At 37.9% G+C, this 21,210-nt stretch overlaps 1 protein-coding gene across 2 annotated transcripts in view; it reads left to right on the top strand.

The window, feature by feature from the left end:
* The first annotated feature begins 2,516 nt into the window (after window positions 1-2,516).
* Window positions 2,517-21,210, top strand: part of zfr (zinc finger RNA binding protein) — a 28,400-nt gene continuing 9,706 nt past the window's right edge. For both annotated transcript variants that reach the window (XR_015850507.1, XM_088336204.1), the window contains exons 1-13: window positions 2,517-2,620; window positions 2,769-2,850; window positions 5,278-5,563; window positions 6,959-7,100; window positions 9,391-9,606; window positions 11,493-11,728; window positions 11,936-12,142; window positions 12,376-12,664; window positions 13,320-13,492; window positions 14,532-14,651; window positions 16,354-16,499; window positions 16,993-17,155; window positions 19,145-19,365. Coding sequence is in view for 1 of the 2 variants with exons in the window: in XM_088336204.1 (XP_088192330.1) it covers window positions 2,584-2,620; window positions 2,769-2,850; window positions 5,278-5,563; window positions 6,959-7,100; window positions 9,391-9,606; window positions 11,493-11,728; window positions 11,936-12,142; window positions 12,376-12,664; window positions 13,320-13,492; window positions 14,532-14,651; window positions 16,354-16,499; window positions 16,993-17,155; window positions 19,145-19,365 (2,318 nt within the window). In the remaining variant the exon portion in view is untranslated. The remainder of the gene's footprint in view (window positions 2,621-2,768; window positions 2,851-5,277; window positions 5,564-6,958; window positions 7,101-9,390; window positions 9,607-11,492; window positions 11,729-11,935; window positions 12,143-12,375; window positions 12,665-13,319; window positions 13,493-14,531; window positions 14,652-16,353; window positions 16,500-16,992; window positions 17,156-19,144; window positions 19,366-21,210) is intronic.

Below are 21,210 nucleotides of genomic sequence, written 5' to 3' on the forward strand. Positions count from 1 at the left end.
TTTTCCCCAAAATGATGATGCGATCCTCAATTGGATAGTGCTCCATTAAAATGTTTGTTTAACTTGTACTGTAATAGATTTTAAATCAGCTTTTGGTCTTCCCTTCTTGTATTCGAGTGATGGTAAAAGTGAATTGGTCCAGCCATTGTCTGCTAACTCATTTACGCACCGAATAAACTCTTCAACAAAAAAATTGAAGGAACTGCTCATCCGTTTTCAACATTTATTTTGAAAACCTGCCATCTCCATATATCCGCAGCCAACGAAAACGCCGAGGATAAAAAACATTCCTCAACACTATATAGAAGCCTTTCACTGATTTCATATTTTTGGCACTAATCTAGATCTAAGATGTGCCGCCATGATGGCAATAAGGTAGTAGATGAATCAATATATTTGCACGGGAAATCGTGCTGTTTTGACCTATAACTGTTGTCTAAAAAATACAAAAACTCAAAACCCATGACATACAGTGTGCTTGCTATGGCATATGGAGAAAACAAGGCAGATCTTATTAGTGCTGATTGTACCAGTTGTTCCCCTCTTTAAGACTTCTTGACGACCTGAGGATTCTCTGTTAGATTTCAAATACCTGGGGTTTTCGCCATGCCTGCACAATACTGGGTGAAAGAATCTTTTATAGTAGGGGGCCTCTGCTTTTTCTGTATCACCAACCAGTTTGATGCCCAACAATATTTTCACGACTTGGCCCCAAATTGGGATCAAACATGATGACTAGGCACAAATATGTTACCAGCATGTGTGTAAACCTTTGGGGTGCAGTCTCTTCTCAAGGTTTCTTTATTTTGCGCATGTTGAGGTTTTCGAGTTTTTCCTTGCCTTCATGTAGGTTTTAGATCAGGGGATGGTGTAATAATAATCAATAATCTGTGGTCTGTGCAACCCTTTGAGACTCCTTATGATTAAGGGCTATACAAATAAACAGGACTTAATTTGAATTTGACCTGTGTGTATAGAACAATTTAACATATTTATGTAAGCATTTGACATGTATTTACGGAAGCATTAGACCAGTGTTTAGAGCATTCGAATATGGTTTATGGGTGAAGGTTAGTATTTACCTATGTTTATGGATCAAAAAACATTTCACTATACATATGAACATTTTATTTTAGTAATTGTGAAAGCCAATCCTGAATTACACCCAGACTGCGCCACATACATGTAAATGAGCAATTGGAACAACATCCAGTGGAACATTTGGGTACTTTTTTACAGGCTGGAATGTCTTCGGATTAACTTAACTCAATTGATAAGATGTAAAGTCAAGTCAAGTCACATTTATTTGTATAGCCCTTAATCACAAAATGTCTCAAAGGACTGCACAGGATTACAATAACACCATCCCCTGATCTTAAACCAACATGCGGGCAAGGAAAAACTCAAAACCTCAGCACGAGGAAAATTAGAAACCTTGACAAAGGGGCTCACAAGTGGTAACCCCCCTTCCAGGATGACCGGGGTGCAATAGATTTAGCAGTGGGTAACTATAGACAAAACATAGTGAACATCAATAAAAGAAAATAATAGGTAATGTGCTGAAATATGTCCAAGAAGTGCATTACAGCAACGACGCCTCTGGATAATATTATATGCCATACCACAAATAAGGATATTTCTATTATTTCAGGCCAATGTTCCATGAATGGAATGCCATGTCAAATCCAATCGAGCAGAACCACGTGGGTTGAATAAATGGTATACATTGAGGTTTTTGATTAGACGCATAATAACTTTTGGTGAAACCATGGCTTGGGGGTAAATATGTGCACCAGGGGTATAACTGCAGGAACAAAAACAGTTTACATTTCAGGTAGTGTGCTTACCTGACATTTAACGGTAATACATACCTGTCAACCTGTACGGTTTTGCCGTACTAAGTACGTTTTTTTATACATTTTAAGCCCAGTATGACGTACAAGGAAATCTGTATAGAAAGACGCAAATTTGTCAATGATGGGTACCATGCGGCATACACCGACCATCACGAAACGGCAAATCAATCAAATCAAAGGAGTTCACTGCGGAAGCCTCTATCTCGGTATCGTTTTTTTTTCGTTGCAAACGAAGCGAGCCTTTTGATGCTAGTGTGCGCATGCGTCTGCCGCCAGGGGATTTCCCATCATGCACTATTCTGAAAAAAAAGAAATTATATATATATATATATATATATATATATATATATATATATATATATATATATATATATATATATATGGTGTACGATTATTTTGTATTTTGTACGGGAAAATACGACAGTTTGTACGGGCATGGAGCCGTGGAGGTTGACAGGTATGGTAATAACAACAACATAAAAAATAACCCATTGTGCTCACTCGAATTTTTTTTTAGAGAACCACGAATCGGAAAAGGCAAATTATACCAGTACGCTAAACACCCATCTTAATGGCAGAAAATAATTGATTATAATTTTTTTTTTTTCAATTAGTCAGAGACCTTATGTTTGTGTTGGTTTTACGCAGGCAATTGCGTCATTTCCGTTTACGACATGTAATACAAATACGCTGACCTACTCGATCGTCGACAGAATATACGAAACCAATGATTCCCATATGTCCTGTTGTATCCTTCACCTATGGTATGTATTAATACAGTATATTTATATACCGTTCATAAAGATGTAGACATTGCATTGACGTTCGAAGCATATTTGTCCTTGGGAGAACTGCGTTTAGCTTGTTGCTAAGTGTTAGCTTAACGCAACCCTGTATATCGGTTCTCCGCAGTGCCCAGCCGGCTTGGTGAAGATGCCAAAATGGCTACCGGCAATTACTTTGGCTTCACTCATGGTGCTGCCGCGCAGTACAGGTAAGACGATCGCCTCAATGTAAGCTTTTAAATCATCGAGTACATTGCCCCTCACCGTATTTGTTTACGTGATGATTGAATCATTTCTACTGTAGCCATCGTTAATTCCTGGGGGAGGGGACGCTATAGTATTATCTGCTCCAGTTGGGTGAGCGCAGGGATTTAAATTACTCAATCCAATGAAGAAATGTGTTTTTCCACTGTGGTTGTGACAGCATATGGGTTTGCGATGTTTCCACGGAAGAACGATGCTCTTGTTGACATTTTGTCCGGCAGAAGCAGCTGATCCGAAAAAGTCGCTATTTCCGTTCTCTAAGGGTGCACTCACATTCGATTCATTGTACTGTCCGGATATTAATGGCGATGTGAGGGCAATCGTTCCGAGCACGGCTCTCGTGGGAGTGGATGACTTAAGTATGGTACAGTACCATTCCCTGCAAATGCTCTCAGCAACGTGAATAGTCGCTGCGCGAAACCTAAGAAAGACGTAAGTATGTGCGATGAGTTTTGCTAGCAAACAGAAAAGAAAAACATTAAAACGGGGTTTCCTTCAGAGTTTGTGAGTTCGCTTTCCATTGCTCTGCAGAGCTGACAACATACGCCTTCTTATTATGACAGTTAGTGATGGGCAACGTGAGGTCTCAAAAGCCAGTAAAACATTGGCTCAATTGTTTCAGCCAAAAGACTCACTTCTATGTCCATATGCTAACAATACCAAACTTACTTTCAGCTCAAATGTTTTGGTTCATCAACACTTCAGTTTCAGTGACATTTAGTTTCTTCTTCCCCAAAGTAGATTGGCTGCCACTGAGCTACGAGCATTGTGCGGCAATATTTTGTTGAATGTTTAAATATGCAAGTGTGATTCATTTGTTGCATTACACTTCACCGTTTATTGAAACAATCAGTTCCATGAAGCCCCACAGAGGCAATGCCCTATTAGCGAAACACTGTTTCGATCAGGGAAATTGGCAGACGGCAACGTTTTCCTCTGTGCCTTGCACTCGGGCAGAAGTTTGTGACCGGGTGTCAAAATTATATAACGCGTGCACTCGTCGGCCAAAGTCACACTAACCTCCTCCGTCCTTTCCCTCGTCCTTACAAATGAAATATTCAAATTCATTTTTTTCAGGCTCTGTCCCTCTAATCAATGTGATTTGCTGGGCTCGGTCTGAGCTGGGTCTTAATTCCTGCGGGTTGTGCTGGATTTTTTTGGCCCAATCTTACCTCTAGTCATGAGTATAGGCACACACATAGTTCACAGGATAGTTTACTATATTGAGGTCTATAATGTCCAGCCAGCCCAGTGTTTCTCAAAAAGTGGGGCGCAAAGGAATTAGTGTGATTAGGGTCCGGTAGGAGCTACTGAAACCATATACCTGTCAATCTATATATTTTCCCTGTATTTTATACGTTGTTGATTATTTCAAACTGCGTATACTGTAGGAAAACGTTTGTACAGAATATTTTCAAAAAACTCATTTTTTTGCCTATTTCGTCTCTAATCCGGATTGTTTTAGTTGCTGCGTTATTCTACATAGTATGTCCTACGGTGAGTAAATAGGTGATGTTTTGTGTTTATTATCACTTAATTAGAGGAATTGCAACCATTAATACAGGGAGAAGTTGGCTGAGGTACTGTACACTTAAAATTAAACTTCTGTAGCTTTAAATGAATGTACACACACATTTTTTCAGAGCACTATTTTACTTTTTTATTGCTTGTAGTACTTTGCATGCACGAACTGGAACCAGCTGATGCTGGCCGTGAGCATTCGCAAGCGGTGAGCGATCTCTAGTGGTAGGCCCCTGGAATGCTTGTAACCTGCATTTCCCCCCCAAAAAAACTTGTATATCGAAATTCCTAGAGGTGCTCATGTAACGAGATACTGCTGTATAACCGACTGGCGTATAAAGTGGTGCTGATTTTAAGTATGACGTAATCTCATTTTTTTTCCTGCACCTTTTTTCTAAGTTTTCTTATGGCAAAATTAAGAACTAATGTTTTGGTCATTTTTCTGCAGAAAAATGTTCTGCGCTGAAAATTCGCAAGTAGTCGGTTTGCCCCCCCCTCACTAGCAGGTGTAAGATTATCAGGTGACAAATCACTAAAACGGGATAAAAAAAATCACTGGACAACCACCTTTCACATGCATCTCTTATAATTTCCAGATCTTTTACATGTCATGTGATTACATGGTCATTCCAAATCTCTTCCCGGATGCGGTGAATCTTCTTTTTAAAGATGACCACAAATTTATGAGCTGAATTCGTCAAACCATCTGAAATAATCTGTTGCCTTGTGAGAGCTGCAACTGCTACAGTGTTAAACAAGTTTTTGGGGCTCTTTTTATCTTTTTAATAAGCTTCATTACTATTAAAGATACAACACCCAACTAAAAACTGATTTTAATATTCTCCTGACAGTCAGCAGCCAGCTGCCGGTGTAGCATATACCCATCCCACAACAGTGGCCAGTTATACAGTTCATCAAGCTCCTGTGGCAGCCCACACTGTGGCAGCAGCTTATGCCCCCACTGCAGCCACTGTAGCGGTTGCTCGGCCTGCACCTGTAGCTGTGGCTGCTGCTGCTGCTACTGCTGCAGCTTATGGTGGATACCAGCCAACCCATGCTACAGCCGACTATGGCTACACTCAGCGGCAGCCTGAAGTTCCTCCTCCACCACCACCAGTCACCTCACAAAACTACCAGGTACGCTAATTTATTCTATGGTCATGTATATCACGGGTACAATGCCAGACAACTACACTACCGTTCAAAAGGTCTGGGTTGCTTGGAAATGTCCTTTATTTTGAAGGAAAAGCATTTTTTTCCAACAAAGATAATATGAAAGCAATCAGAAATACACACCTTACAGTGTTAGAGTGGTAAATGACTATTTTAGCTGCAAATATCATTTTTTTAATGCAATACTTACATAGGTGTATAAAGACTCATTTCCGGCATCCAGCACCCGAGTTCCAATCGTGCATTGTGTTTGCTATTTGTGTTAGAAGGCTAATGGATTAAACAAACTGTTGTGCAATGATGTTAGCACAACTGAAAACAATTTAGCTGGGTAGAGAAGCTACTGTTTAAAACTGAGCTTCCTTTAAGCTTGTAGAGTATTTGGAGTGTTTTTGCCTCTTTTCCACGACATGGTTCCAGCTCTCCTCGCCTCAGGTACTAAGTACTTTACGACCCTCCTTTTCCATTACAAAGTCATATCCATGTTACCCCTCAAATTCGTGACCTACACTACATCAAATTGGCTTTTTTCCATCCAAACGTGTGACGATGAATATTTTTAATGTCACATTTATCGCGTACACAATTCAAATGATCAAAAATGTTTAAAATAAGGTGAAAACATTTTGTGTGGGGGTGTAATTCCTGATGTGTGACTGGGCAATAAAGTCTAATTACAATAGTAATATGTTGTTTTGAATGCATATAAGGTTTGTTAGAATGTTGCATTAACTCATTATTGTTTTGGCAAGAGGATTTTTTTTAGATGTTCTTGACTATTATGGTTCTGAAACAGTTCGGGAATTTTTTTTTTGCAGAATAAATATTTTTGCTTGATTTTATTTTTTTGCTGTTATTACATTGTACTTTGTACTTAATTTACATTTGATTTAATTACAGTAACTTTTTGCAAATGGAGGGTATTTCAATTCTATCATGTTGCCTTGTTCCTTTTAAGTGCACTCTCCCAGTAGTGTATGTTTTTTTTATTTCAGATGTGAATACTTCATATATATCGTTTTGACAACTATAATTTCGTTGTAGAAATAGGATAATAATAAAGATGATTTTGAAATTGGCACAGAAGCACTTACCTGAAGATCCTGATGCAGTGTTCGGCCCTCAACTCCAATAAATAATTATTGCTATAATAAACATTTTGTTTTGTGACCTGAAAAACACGTTTTTATTATGGTTTTTATAATGGGTTTTTAGTAATTATTACCAGAACTTTAAAAAACAACCTTGCTTGCAAAAGTGTGGAGGCATACAAGGGACACTTTGAATAAAAGACTCATGTGAGTTGTTTCGAAAAAATTACAAAAGCATGATTATAACTTGTATTTGTTTACGTTTCAGGACTCCTACTCTTATGTACGGTCTACAGCTACAGGTGTAGCATATGACAGCAAGCAGTACTACCAGCAGCCAACAGCAACGGCAGTGGTTGCAGCTGCTGCTCAGCCACAACCAACGGTTGCAGAGTCCTACTACCAAACAGGTATAGGTAAACTCTACAGTATATTGGATATTTTCTGTATTTTAAATGTGTGTTCACCCAAGTTTATTGAATATTTGAACCCAATAAGATTGAAAAACAAAATATATCTTAGAGTTGGGTTGCATTGTTTGAGGTGTCCTTAAAAAGTTTAAAATAGAATATTTTTTCTATTAATCATGTGTTAAAGCAGCCCAATTGATTTCAAAGAGCCCTTATAATTTCTTTTCCACCGCGTCTATCTGGATTTATCTTACTTTTAGCAAAGCTGTTCGGTCATTAGAATGGGGGGAATGGGAGGTGGTGAAGAATTATTTTATCCTTGTCACCCCAGTTTTTTGTCAGTGTAGCATAAAAAATGTAAAAATAAGAAAAGGCTTGTTTCGAATAGTCCAAACGCAACCCCAAAAAAGGTTAAAAAAAAGTTTATTTGAGCGCATCTTGGTAATGCACGTACTAACACGCACAACATAAGAAGCATGACACGGGCTACTGTAATGACCATAGCCAGAAAATGGCATCAGCGATTAAAGAAGTTGGATATTTCATAGAGCACTTTAAACAAAGAAAAAGGCTCCAAAAAACTGAGGATGCTATCATTTTCACGTCAAACATGAGAAAAGCCTTGCGAAGCTGCCTTTACCAGGGGAATGTTTGTAAACTTCAATGCTTGTTGAAATCAGGAGCTGGAAAATGCCAGTGTAATGTAAAAAAGAAAATCACTGTCACTTTGTCTTTTTCTCACACTTTAAAGTCCTCATGACATTGTTTTATCATGGTTATCATAACTGAAAAACTCTAACACAAATGGCTCAAAAAATCAGGAAACTCTAAAACAGCTATGACTCATTTGTGTTTATTCTGATCCATTTCATTGAAGAAACTCTAGAAAAATTAAGAAAAAACTAAAACTACAGGAAGAGTATTCCAGGTGAATACATTTCTTATGCTTTTAGGCCTTTTCAAAAACACAAAGTAGTGTTAAACAAGCAAATACATATATAAAACAAAAAGGCAAACAGTTAACCCGCATTCCTAGTCATTGATTCTGCTTTCTTTTTTGAGTGAAATTGTTAAGTGTGAAATATTTTCGAACTGATACATAATTTGTCTTGTCTTTGTTTCTCCTAATCATTGTTGCTTGTGTTTTTGTAGAGGGTGGGGATGACACAATGCATGTCACTGTACATTATTTGGACATGAACTTAAAGTGTGATAACTTAGCCATTTATGAATATATTTTGACTTTGAACCACTCAAACAGTTCAGTGACATAAGACCTATTCAAACACATAATTTTTTGTTAAAGTTTTTGTAAAGCAATGAATAACAATTGTTGCGCGTGATGCGCATCCACGCATGCATTGTACACTACACAGTTCGCAATACCAACAATCACCGTCAAGCGTCAGGGGGCTGCAGTCACACTACAATCCTGCAGTGTAGTGGTTTGGGCTCTGGAGCCACCATCTGGCCAAGTCATGTTTAATTGTATAGCCCTTAATCACAAAAGTCTCAAAGGACTGACCATCGTAGCACCATCCCCTGATCTGAAACTTACATGCAGGCATAGAAAAACTCAAAAACCTCAGCATGAGGTAAATTAAGAAACTATGTAAAGGGGCCGCACATGAGTACTCCCCTTTCCAGGATGACCAGGCTACAATGGATGTTACAAGGGCATCAACAGATGATACAGACATTATCAACATGAAATATAGGAAATGACGTAATGTCCAGTTAACAGCTTCCTGTTCCCAAATCTTGACCGATGCAGCAGGTTCAGATGATGCCTTGCATTAAATGCATTGAAATACATTACGCGTATGATAAATCAAAGATGATGTTTATATTTCCAAATATTGTACATAGGAGGTTTAGGATAAAGTATGTGGTTGGCTCCCAAATGCAATAATATAAGAATCACAGCAAAATGCCATTTTGAACCACTACATGTTTTCACAACTCGGGGAAAATTTGAGTGTTTTCTTCTCAATGCGGTCACTTTAAATGATAATACAAAAATCATAAAAATGTACACACTATGTACCTGCATGCCATGAGGGCTAAACACATTACTACAGTAACTTTATAAATTCAACTAAACATAACTTTTTTATTTGTAACACTTTGCAACGTTGCTGCCTGGGCTTATTGAAAAAAAAAAAAATAAACTTGCGTGTATGTATATATATATATATATATATATATATATATATATATATATATATATATATATATATATATAATCATTATAATAAATAAACTATAACTATTCTTTTTTTGTCACCAGCTCCAAAATCAGGGTATAGTCAGGGTGTAACATCTTACACTCAGACCCAACAGGCTCGCCAGGTGACGGTGATAAAGCCAGCCGCACCCAGTCCTGCAACCTCCTCTTTTTCCATCTACCCTGTGACATCCACTGTCCAACCATTAGCTGCTCCCGCATCTGTGGTACCATCGTATTCCCAACCGACTTACAGCACGAATGCTGTCACTTACTCTGGTAAGTGTCCATCTCTGTAAAGTATGATCGACGTTTATCTAACATCACATACTGTAGTTATTAATATTTTTTTGCATCAGAAAAAAGGAGGGGGAAAACAGTAAAACAAAAGAACGTCTTCAACCTTATTTTGCAAAACACTTAATAAATGAAAAATTATAAAAAAATCAACCTGAACTGGGATCATGCAAATAAAGAGCAGTTTATTGTTTGCAAACATTAGTAAAAACCGATATTGTCACTCAAAGTACATGTACACAAGGTTAAAGCCTGTTCTTCAGACAATAAGTCTTAATTTAACAATGTAGAATCAAAGCGCTTTACCAGGGATTAAGTGACAATTGCAAAGCAATCTTTTTGACTACACAGGGCACTGCGTATGGACAGCATTTTTGCCTTCGTTACCACAAGTAAAGGCCAGGTCATGCACTTTTGCTTCTGTGCTGCGGATGCTCCCCTGATAATTAGACCTTGTAAAACTGGTCTATATAGAGCATAGTCTATATAGAATCCACCAGTCTGCTCTGATGAAAAAAAAGTCATTATTACCTAGCTTATGGTTTTTCTGAAAGATCACCCTTTCACAATAACTCAGCCTCAATTTTGTCTTCCTACTCATAAACATTCAGAAGCATTATAACTCCAGTCAGCAGAACACCAATCTGAAGTCGCTACAAATGTGTTGCATGAACCCACTCTCACATGGCTTTCTTGAATAATATTGCCAACACAAGGTTCCTGGTTTCTACCATGAACTTTGCTCCTTATTTGACAGGGAAGCCAAAATGCACCCACACTTGTTATTCAAATGTCGTGGGATTTTCTGAGTTTCTGCTCACTATGCTCATTCTACATGAGACCTGTACATGCACCCTAAATGTTGCATTTTTTTTTCTTAAGGCAATCAGCAGATCACGCTGTGTTCCGAACAGATCACAGCTACCTGAGTATCTATTGCACCATTACACTTGATTTTTACTTATTTTATGTACGCTATATAATCGTTTTTTTTTTTTTTTTTAGTGCCTACCAACCCATTACGTTTGAAATCGAACTACATTATTTTCCACATCTTAAAAGTCACACTAAACAATAAACAAGATTAAAAAAAAATACTTATTATTGTGTACAAAGCTATTTGCCAAACAACGAGGTAATGTCACTGCACAGAACATTTTGATGACATGTTAATGTATAATTATTTTCAGATTGTTTATGATGCCACATTCCAATTAGGAAATGTAAAATAAAGTATGTAAACAAATCGCGACGTGCTTGATTTGTATACACCAGCAAAAATTACATTGTTATTAGGTTTGGCAAGGTCTCACCTTTTCTCTTTTCTTACTGACTTGTGCGCACCTAAGTCTAGGGGTTCTTGCTAATGGAGGTTTTTACATCACAACAACGCCATTTCCACTGCGATCCTCGTTCATAGAGTGTCGTCCTTCGCTGCAATGACTTTGCCATTTAAAAATGCTGAGACTTTGTAATATTTATTTTGTTCAAAGTTTTGTTTGTTTTCTGATTTACTTAGTTTTGGATCGCCCCAACACTTCTCAACTGACGCCAATAAGCCACATAGGGCACGCTCTGGAGACTAAAAGGCAGTTTTTCTGACCAACAGAGGTTGGATCGAAGCCATCTCTGCTATTAAGTTCTTATTTATCTTGGAGAAATCATTACTAGAGTCGTGTGATTCTTTTAAAAGTTGGGCAAAGCGTTTTTTTTTGTATTCTTTCCACTAAAAACAAAAAAAAAGTTCCCTATTGCACAAAGGATGGTTGACATACAAATGATTTTTGCAGCTCTTAACTTGATGGTACACCTCCTAAAATGTTGATACAACTCTGAATTGTTTTTTTGAATCTCATTTCATTTTATAGGATCCTCCTATTCGGGGTATGAAGCCGCAGTATATTCAGCAGCCTCAAATTATTACCAACAGCAACAGCAGCACCAGAAACAGGCAGTGGCGGCTGTGGCTGCAACTGCAGCATGGACTGGAAACACTTTTACAAAAAAACCTTTTCAGAATAAGCAGCTCCGACCCAAGCAGCCACCAAAACCTCCGCAGATCCACTACTGTGATGTTTGCAAGATCAGCTGTGCTGGCCCTCAGGTGAGTCGAAATAAACAATTTCTGCACATTTATAAAGTTGATTAACAAAACAATTTTATGCCTGTTATTGGGTCTTAAAAATAAGTTAAAAAAAGAAATTATTTCATTAAGATAGTGTGATATTATTTTAAGGAATTATGATGTAATTTTTATTTTTTACATATCACTATAGTAAAGCAATATTTCATTTTTCTGTAAATGTTCCAGACTTACAAAGAGCACCTGGAAGGCCAGAAGCATAAGAAAAAGGAAGCTGCACTTAAGGTTTCTCAGAACAGTAACAGCAGCAGTGGTAGTGGTGGTGGATTGCTTGCCAGAAATTCTCAGAACCAACTTCGCTGTGAGCTCTGTGATGTTTCTTGCACCGGTGCAGATGCATATGCTGCCCATATTCGGGGAGCCAAACACCAGAAGGTATGTGAATATTTATATCAAAAATTGGATTACTTTATGAATTCTCAGCCAGAGCTAATTCTCAAGAACTGTTCTATGGTGGTTTGACCGATTTCAGTTGATACTTGCGGGCAGCGATTCACAGCGCCATTTTTCAGTTCCAAAGCCCATCCTCCTAAGATGTTACAATGCATGAGTTGATGTTTATTTTCCAACCTACAACTATTGTTTCTGATCATTGTTTTTTCTTACAGGTTTTGAAGCTTCATACCAAACTGGGAAAGCCCATCCCCTCTACTGAACCAAGCATGCTAACTCAGACTTCATCTTCCAGCACATCTGCCCCAAGCAAAGCCCTCACCTCAACCTTGACTAGCTCCTCTAACAGCTCAATTGGGGGGAATGCCATTTCATCCAATAGTCCCTACGTAAAACCTGTCAGCCTTGTCAGTGGTAGCGTAACGGGTGTCAAGAATGAAATGGCCAGCAATTTGTCTACTACACTTGGAAAGAAAGTCGGAACAGCAAAGATCAATTTCCTTGGTGAGTCAAAAAAAGGAATGCTAATCCTTCAGCTTTGACAAAGTTTGTTATGCGACTGCGCAATATCTAACCAAAATAGTATCATATAAAGTCAAGATTTTAATTATGACTACCGTAACTATATGGTTGATGATATTAGACTCCTCTGGATTCAAATTAGATTGTTATTTTGAAAATCAAACATTGTCAGATTGTTGTTGTAAGGAGGCCCATCCATTCCCCAACAATAATTGTGATCTCCAAGTGAACAACGAAGGGGGGAGAGTTAGGCTACAGCTCAGCATTCTTTCCGTAACAGTTTTTGAACAGTGTGTGCTGAGGCTTAAATGCAGCATGGTGGGGGAGACCCACTTTTTATGGTGAAACCGGGTCTCTGACAGTGTTGTTAGTTATCAAAAATTGTCCAAAATGAATAGAGATATGTATTCTAAAAGTAGCTGATGAGGCCAAGCTGGTTTCTGTCCGTGTGGGCAAAAAAATGAAATGACCAGTGTAATTTATTCAATGAATAGTACAGTTCTCATTTACCGTAAATGCTGTTTACTTTTTCTGAGGAAAAATATTTTTCAAGTAAAATGCAACTTACTGTAAATCAGATCTTTCTATATTTTTGTGACTTTATTTAAAACAATCCCTATTTATGTTTTGTATTCAGGTGGAAATAAATTGCAAATAACGAAAGCTGATCTATGCAAAGTTGAAACATCCAAGACTGCAGTATCCTCCTCGGGTGCTGGAGATGCCAAAAGCGAGGTTTCCGACTCAATATCCACCCTTGCTGCACTGCAGAATGACGTCCAACCTGTTGGCCATGACTATGTTGAAGAGGTTAGTCTTTTTGGAACTCTGCATGGATACGTAGAGGGGAAACCAAGTAGAAATCAAAAGTGAAAAGATGAGCCTTGTTGGTGAACCTGCACGATAGTTTAGGTACAGTAGCTTTTTGTAAAAAACAAACCGTTAATACAGTAGTTTTTTTTTTTTTTAAGCAAATGTTTGTGCTTGTAAAAATGATTTGTTTTATGGTTTCAGTGTACGATGGAGTAATAGTACAATGATTGGTAAAATAATAACATGAAATTCCTGAAGTAGATTCTACCATGGGTTATTTTTGGGATGTAACCCCCACGATAAACGAGTCTTGATTATATCTGTATTAGGTAGACATGGGCTGAATGGGATTGCACTAAGGACAAACACCCACTTCTTCAAAAAACACAATGAAATAGTATGGTGTGGCCTGGCAAAACTAATTTGTGAACTTGACCATAATGCACATCACCTTTTGAACCCTAACTGAAAAATCGTTTTTGATTATGTGTGGGCCAGTCTGCAAACGCTGAAATAATACGCAAGATATCAGCAAGAAAGTTAAAACTTGGGTGCAAATAGAACTTCCAAATGGACAATCAATTTTAACATACTTCCAAACAGGGGAAAAATGCCTAGGTATGAAATCAGTGTTTCGAGAATTTTGATAGTTAAACCCTTTATAGTAAGTCTTAATAATATTCAGATTACTTAAAACGAATCTAAATGGCACAGGCAAAGCTGTCTACAATTGTTTCCGTTATTCTCAGATTATATTCTTTCTGGAGGAATTAATAGCATCTTCTACATGTTTTAATGGGAAGCTTACCAATTAAAAGGTCCTTCGTGTGAACACTGGGATAAGAAAGTAGGCTTTGGAGAAGGTAATTAAAAAAAAATCCTCCTGTTTGTGAGTATTCTTTTATCTGTATCATTAACACCAAAATATGTTAAAATTAAACTTGTTTTAATGACGAAAGCGGAATTAAATGTGTAATTTACTGTGTTTTTACGTTTCTGCTATGAACTTTTCTGCTTGTGTGAAACTGATTCCTAGGTCCGAAATGATGAAGGCAAAGTCATCCGCTTCCATTGCAAGCTCTGTGAATGTAGTTTCAATGATCCAAATGCAAAAGAAATGCATCTAAAGGGACGTCGACATCGCCTGCAATACAAGGTTGGTTGGGTTTTTTTTTTTGTTGTTTTTTTTTTGTTACACTCTCTTCAAAACCTGTACATTTATGGGGCAACTAATTTAATTAAGTGAATACACATGCTGGATAAGATTACACAGCTGGCTCATTTTACATTGTTTTGTCCCAACTCTTTTTGTACACTAACATGCATTCTCAAAAGCAATAAAACATTTTGTATTGATTGAAATATATTAATACTTGGCGCTAGTGTAGCGATTATGTTAAGGTGAAAAAGTATGAAAAGTTATTGACTTCATAGATGTTAGCCAGTAGAAGATTTTGACTTTTAAAAATCACAAGCAATATACCACAATGTCACAGTGTTAAGGAATTATAATTAAAGCATTAAGATGCAAATTTATGAAATGTTTCATTCAAACAAACTCCCATTGGCCACAATACCTACCCCACACATCATATTTTTTATTTTATGAAAATTTTGTCATTGGCTCTTTAGCTTGGCCCTCATGTATTTCTGTAGATGCTACTCCCCCCAGTTACTAGCAATAGCACAGTCAGGCTATTGGTATTAATGGTTATTTCTTCCTTGAGTTCCCGGCAGTCGCCGTCATAGGTTCAGCGCATATTCTCGCCAGCTCGATTGCTAGATTAGCTACTAGCACTGCAGATGGTACCATTATCCATTAGCATTCCCGAACATTAACGCCAAGCATTAAGGCCGCTAACTTCATATATTAGGCTAACTGTTGAGTTCCAAGTTTAGTAGACACTCAAATAAAAATAAGGAGAGAAGACATTAATGGAATTTGAACTTGCAGGGAGGACAGGGGAGAGACACCAAACCTTCGTTAAGATCTCCCAACCTGTTTCTAAAGCCCTCCCCTGCGTCCTTTCCTTTTATCAAATCACCTAGGTTACAAAAGCACATCCACCCTGAAGGGTGTTGAAAAAAAAAAAACCATCAACATTATTGGCCAATAGTGACAATGATGTAAGAAATACGTAATAGTCAAAACAACAAACAGAGCTCAATAATAGTCAAAATAACGAACTGACATCTTATGCCAGGTGTCCACAATTGAAAACAGAATAAACCTTTCACCAACTCTACTGTGTTGATTCTAGGCAAGATTGCTTTTAAAAAGAATCCAGTTGTGTTCTCATCTTCAAGTTCGAATCCCGGCTCCTCTGTGTTACATGTCGAAGGGTCCTTGGGCAAGACACTGAACCCCTAATACCCCCAATATGCAGGTTAGCGCCTTACATGGCAGCACGGCCGCTATTGGGAAATGTGAAGCACACTGTAAAGCGCTTTGGCAAGTCTGGACTTGAAAAGCGCTATATAAATGCAGATCATTTCATTTACCAGTATAATAACATATCTCAGAGATAAATGTGTTTTTTAATTTTTGTTTTTAACACACGCATATGTAGAATAAATAATCTGGCTGGATCAGATGGTGTAAGGACAAACATTATTGTGCTGGGGACAACATTTCAGATGAGGCTGGAGCTTCATAATGTCAAAACATATATTTAATAATTTGTAACACTTTTGTACAAGTATTTAAGCTGTTGATCACTCTACTACCACCTCTTTTCCCCAGAATTATGCACTGGATAAATTATGCTCGAATCTGTCCTGCAACAAAAATAGAATTGTATTTCATTGAATAAAAAAAGTCATGATACTCTTTCTGCTATGTATTTTCAAACAATTAGAAAAAGGTGAACCCTGATCTGCAAGTAGAGGTGAAACCAAGCATTAGAGCAAGAAAGATTCAAGAAGAAAAGATGAGAAAGCAGATGCAAAAAGAGGAATATTGGAGAAGACGGGAGGAAGAGGAACGTTGGAGAATGGAAATGCGGTATGACCTAAAATTTTCTAGATCTATAATTTGGAGAATACAATAAGATCTTTACAGCACTAAACCTACTATTATTCTCCAAGAACGGTGCCAAATTCAATAGCATAGATACTTAAGAAAATATTGCTTAACTTTAGAGGGCTGATAAAGAGGGGCAAAATCCTCAACTTGATTCAGAGCTTCCATAATTTTCAGATGTTGCATACAGCAGTACTTTTTCACATGTCGCTTTTCCTGCAACATACAGTGGCATACTGCATTGAAAAGCCTGTACTTAGTTTCGATACATTTTGGCATTCCTGTATTTCACGTTGCACTGTCAAATTTAACTTGGGTACAGTATATGAGGTCATGGTTAATCGTTTTGCGGCGACTAACCCCACAAGTGTGTGCACCTATAAAATACGAACTTAAGTAGTGAGCGCAAATACGATTGCCCTAATATATGTACTCCCTAAAGGACGCATGCATTTAATTTAAACTGATACTTCAGGCGATATGAAGAGGACATGTACTGGAGACGCATGGAGGAAGAACACCACTGGGATGAGCGTCGACATGGACCAGATGGAGGGTATCCTCAAGGCCCGCCTGGCCCACCAGGGCTGCTTGGTGTCCGACCTGGTATCCCAGGTTTACAACCACAGGGTCCGCTGGTAAGGTCAAAGAAATTTCAGAAAAAAAAAAAATTGTCTATGTATTGATTTTTAATTTGTGCTATAACTTTATTTCAGGCAGAGCTTAACATTGCAACCAAATCACTCAAATGTGGCCAATTAACAGTGAGTGGGTTTAACCCCTTAACTGTTCAGAAGCAAACACATGTCTGTGCGATGTCACCAGTCACTGAAATGTGTCATTCCACAAATCATTGGAAAACTTAACTTCTTAGAATTCAAGATGATGACCATTTAGAAATGTAATCACAGAAACATCCCGATCAATCTGAAACAAGACACCCGAAAACTATAAAGATGGGGTAGCTCACAAAAGACGTAGTCTTGCAGCCATCACAATCAATGATAGTACGCAACTATGGCCACCTTACATCCGCGAGAGTCCAGGGAGCCCAACCATGTAAATAATGTACTACAAAGCACACGATGACGCCGACGGATAAAAAAAAGTCCGCCGTATAGCATCTCTCCATCGATGGACGTTCCTCGTTGCTAGCTGTCTGGTTAGTCCCATAATTCTCATTTACAAATGGACTGACTAGTAAAATTATTTTCCTGTTAGCCTCTGATATTTTGATTGACATCGTTTTCGTCCAATTGCAGGCTTTGTTTCACAGTCCAAGCCCTGCATTAGCCTATATGGACCTGTATTGCTAAAAAGGACCCGCCTCCTTTACCATTGAATTACTTTAGCCAATAGTGACCGTCTCAAATGATGACTGACTCATTGGTTAGCTAATACAGTTCTGAATAAATCAGTATGAAAATGTCACTATTGTATTCAAATTACACCCTGAAATAAGTGTGCAAAACGCCACTTGTGATACATTTTTATGCGCAAGTGTGCACAGTGGCTATACAGGAGTGGAAAGAGAATTCAAGCATTTACAACTCTTTCACAATGTTTAGAAAAATTACCAAAGTAAAATATGCGTTTGCAAATGGTTTAGTGTTGAAAACTTGTCGTCTCCAAATGGCTACTTTTGGAAATGCCTAAACATACACTTGGAAAAATGTGTAAAATACATTGTTTAGTTTTTAAAATTGTGATAATTTTTGTCAAGGTACCAGGTAAGGCTTCAAGCTATTGTCTCACATTGAAAAGTGCTTGAAATTGTTGTCATGTTTCTCAGCAAGTCTGCTTAAAAATGACTCCAACACCACTCTCTGGTGGCATTGCATTTCTCCTTCCCTTGTGATCAACTGACATTAGTTTGTATGGCATTGTCCAATAGAGCGTCATCTCCCCCTACTGGCTCGTACCCAAGAGGACAAGTGCATGGTACACCTAAACATTGTTCTATGAAATGTGTATTAGTGCAAGGATTATGTATAAGTTATGGACATTTATTTTGGGCCATGCAATATAATAAAGGTAGTGTTTCCCCTCTGGTAAATTGTAATGGGAAGAACCTCCTTGCAACACCTACCGGTCAACTGCTGCATAATGAAGATCAGTTTCTTGTATAATACAGATGTCTGTTTTTATTGTTAATAGAAGTTCTAAATCGAATTTTTACCTGCAAGCACCACATACATCCCAGGAGACGAGGACTATGTTATGCATTTACACGATTTAAATCCGTCCAGTATACCCTCCCGTCTTGTCTTGCCACAAACCATGTTTGTAATGCACACACAATCAAATTGTTTGTTGTATGAAACAACTCTGTATGTCTAATAAGTTTAAAAGGTATCCAAGCATGACACGTTCGACTTTGATAAGTGCAGCGGTGCTTTACGGAGCAGTAGAGAAAGTCAATGCAGAACTTACTGTTAAGAATTTAAATTCTCTGTGCCTCAGGTGTGCATTAAATATCCAATTATGAAAATATTATATTATTGACTTTGTGGAGCAATAGTATTTTTACCTGGATTAACCAGGGGTGTCCTGCCTTGACTTGCTTGGCGGCAAAATACCAAACTTGACATCATTGTATTGAATTTAAGATTTTTTGTGCTCTGCAGCCTCCACGCCGACCGGACTCTTCAGATGACCGCTACGTCATGACTAAGCATGCTTCGATCTATCCCTCGGAGGAGGAGTTGCAGTCAATTCAGAAAATTGTGTCAATCACAGAGCGTGCCCTTAAACTGGTATCGGACATAATAACAGACGAAGATAAGGGGAAGGAAGATGATGAGAAAGAAAAGAAAGAACCATCGAAAGATGTGTCTGACATTGACAGGTATGTTTTTATGATATGAGACGTAATGGTGTGATTCAAATACAGACGCTGCCCAACTTACGAACAAGATAGTTTCTGGACAATCGTTCGTAAGTTAAAATTGTTTCGTAAGTTGCTTCAGTGCTATATTTTGTATGTTTAAGGTTTATATAAGTATGTTTAACGCTTGTATAAGTAACCTGTATTGTTTCATACTAAAAAAATAAACATTTAATAAAATAATGTGCTCTATAAAGATAAATAAAGTGAAGTTTAACTTACTTGTGGAAGATAGGCTTCAAGAGTTAGGCGACTTCCTCCTCCAAGCTAAAAAGTGGCCAAAAAACGATGCAACCATTTCCTCAACTGCAGTTTTCTTATTCCACATTCATTTCAAATTAAACGGCATGCCTCTTTTTTTACACTTCACGCCAACCATATCGAATTTATGCACAAGATATTATACAATAAACTTGTCAAAGTTCTTAGCGCGCTGGAGATACAGTATAGAATGTTTACACATGAACTAGGAAGAGGAAGCCAGATTTCTTTAGGGTGGATGCTGGGTGAGCTCTCAAAGTGCCACCACTCGCCAGTAGCGGCGGAAAGAAGCACTACAGTAATGTCGTGTACTCGGAAAAAGGTGCACACAATACAAAATCTAACTTACAGCAATGTCCGGATATTTTTCGATATCCCGAAAAAAATGTTCGTATCTACCGTTTTAAATAGGTCGAATGGTCGTAAGTAGGGAAGCATCTGTAGTTTCCATTCCAAATGTATAGTTTCCTCCAACAGCCAAATGTGAGGGCTATTTATAGCTTAAATCGCATGTCGTTTCAGTCAATTGTGTTTGTGTGTGTGCCCACGCATGCGTAATTGAGGCCTTAAAATTGAGTTCAATTACCCTTAAAGCAGATCTTTTTTTTTTCTTCGTGTTTGCACTTTTAACTGTTTATTTTTGAGCAAAAATATCACAAAAGCAAGTTACCAGAGTATTAAAATTCTCTCAATTGAATGCAATGTATAGCAACAAACCAGCACTGTCAAATATGTGCTCAGATGCGTGAATTCTGTGTAGTCATTTCCCACTCCTACCTCCAGCCGATGAGCGTGCATCTTTTGCTCCTGGTTGCCATCTTTCTATGGTGCAGAGGCAACTTTCAAGGCAGTTTGGAATGATTGTGAAATATCTTTTACAGTTTTTGATGATTGTTTTTGAAAGTTATTGATCATTAATATTGTTTGGCATGTTTCTGAAAATAAAATGGTTACAGTTACTAGTTGCTCCATTTTAATAGTATTTGCTTTCTCCAGGCATAGTGTATTTTGAAAATTTTATAAAGAAAAATACCTATATTCAGCACTCTCTTACCGTAAATACTGCGCCCACCTTTGCCTCATTATTTTGCCACGCCCCCTCCCTGCGTGCTTACTATTTGCTACTGGTGACCTCCTACTTCATATGCACATATAAACTGACCCCCTAATTTCAGTTTTTTATTATTTTATAGTTGTAAGCACAGCTTGGATGTGAGTATATACAGTAAGGAGAATATCTGTATGGCTAAATTACGCATCTGTGTATTCTGCTTGAAACGGCACCACCATAACTATATTTATTGTATTCTGTAGAGATAAAAACCGCGCACCCTTTCTGTTAGTCGTGTTCAGTGTTGTGTTTCTGGCGGCTTCAGGATCGTATGACACTTTGAGAGCGATTAAAGTAACAGTTCCGACAGCAGAAAAATATGATCTGATTGTAGAAAGTAGTGTAGTAAGGCACCATGTTGTAACGACAGTTGAGTTACAACATTTTATCAATAACATGTTACACTACTCATCACGGAGAAAATAAATTTTGTT

Source organism: Urocampus carinirostris, chromosome 5 (genome assembly GCF_059441175.1).
Source record: "Urocampus carinirostris isolate Australia breed hairy pipefish chromosome 5, RoL_Ucar_1.0, whole genome shotgun sequence".
NCBI lineage: Eukaryota > Metazoa > Chordata > Actinopteri > Syngnathiformes > Syngnathidae > Urocampus > Urocampus carinirostris.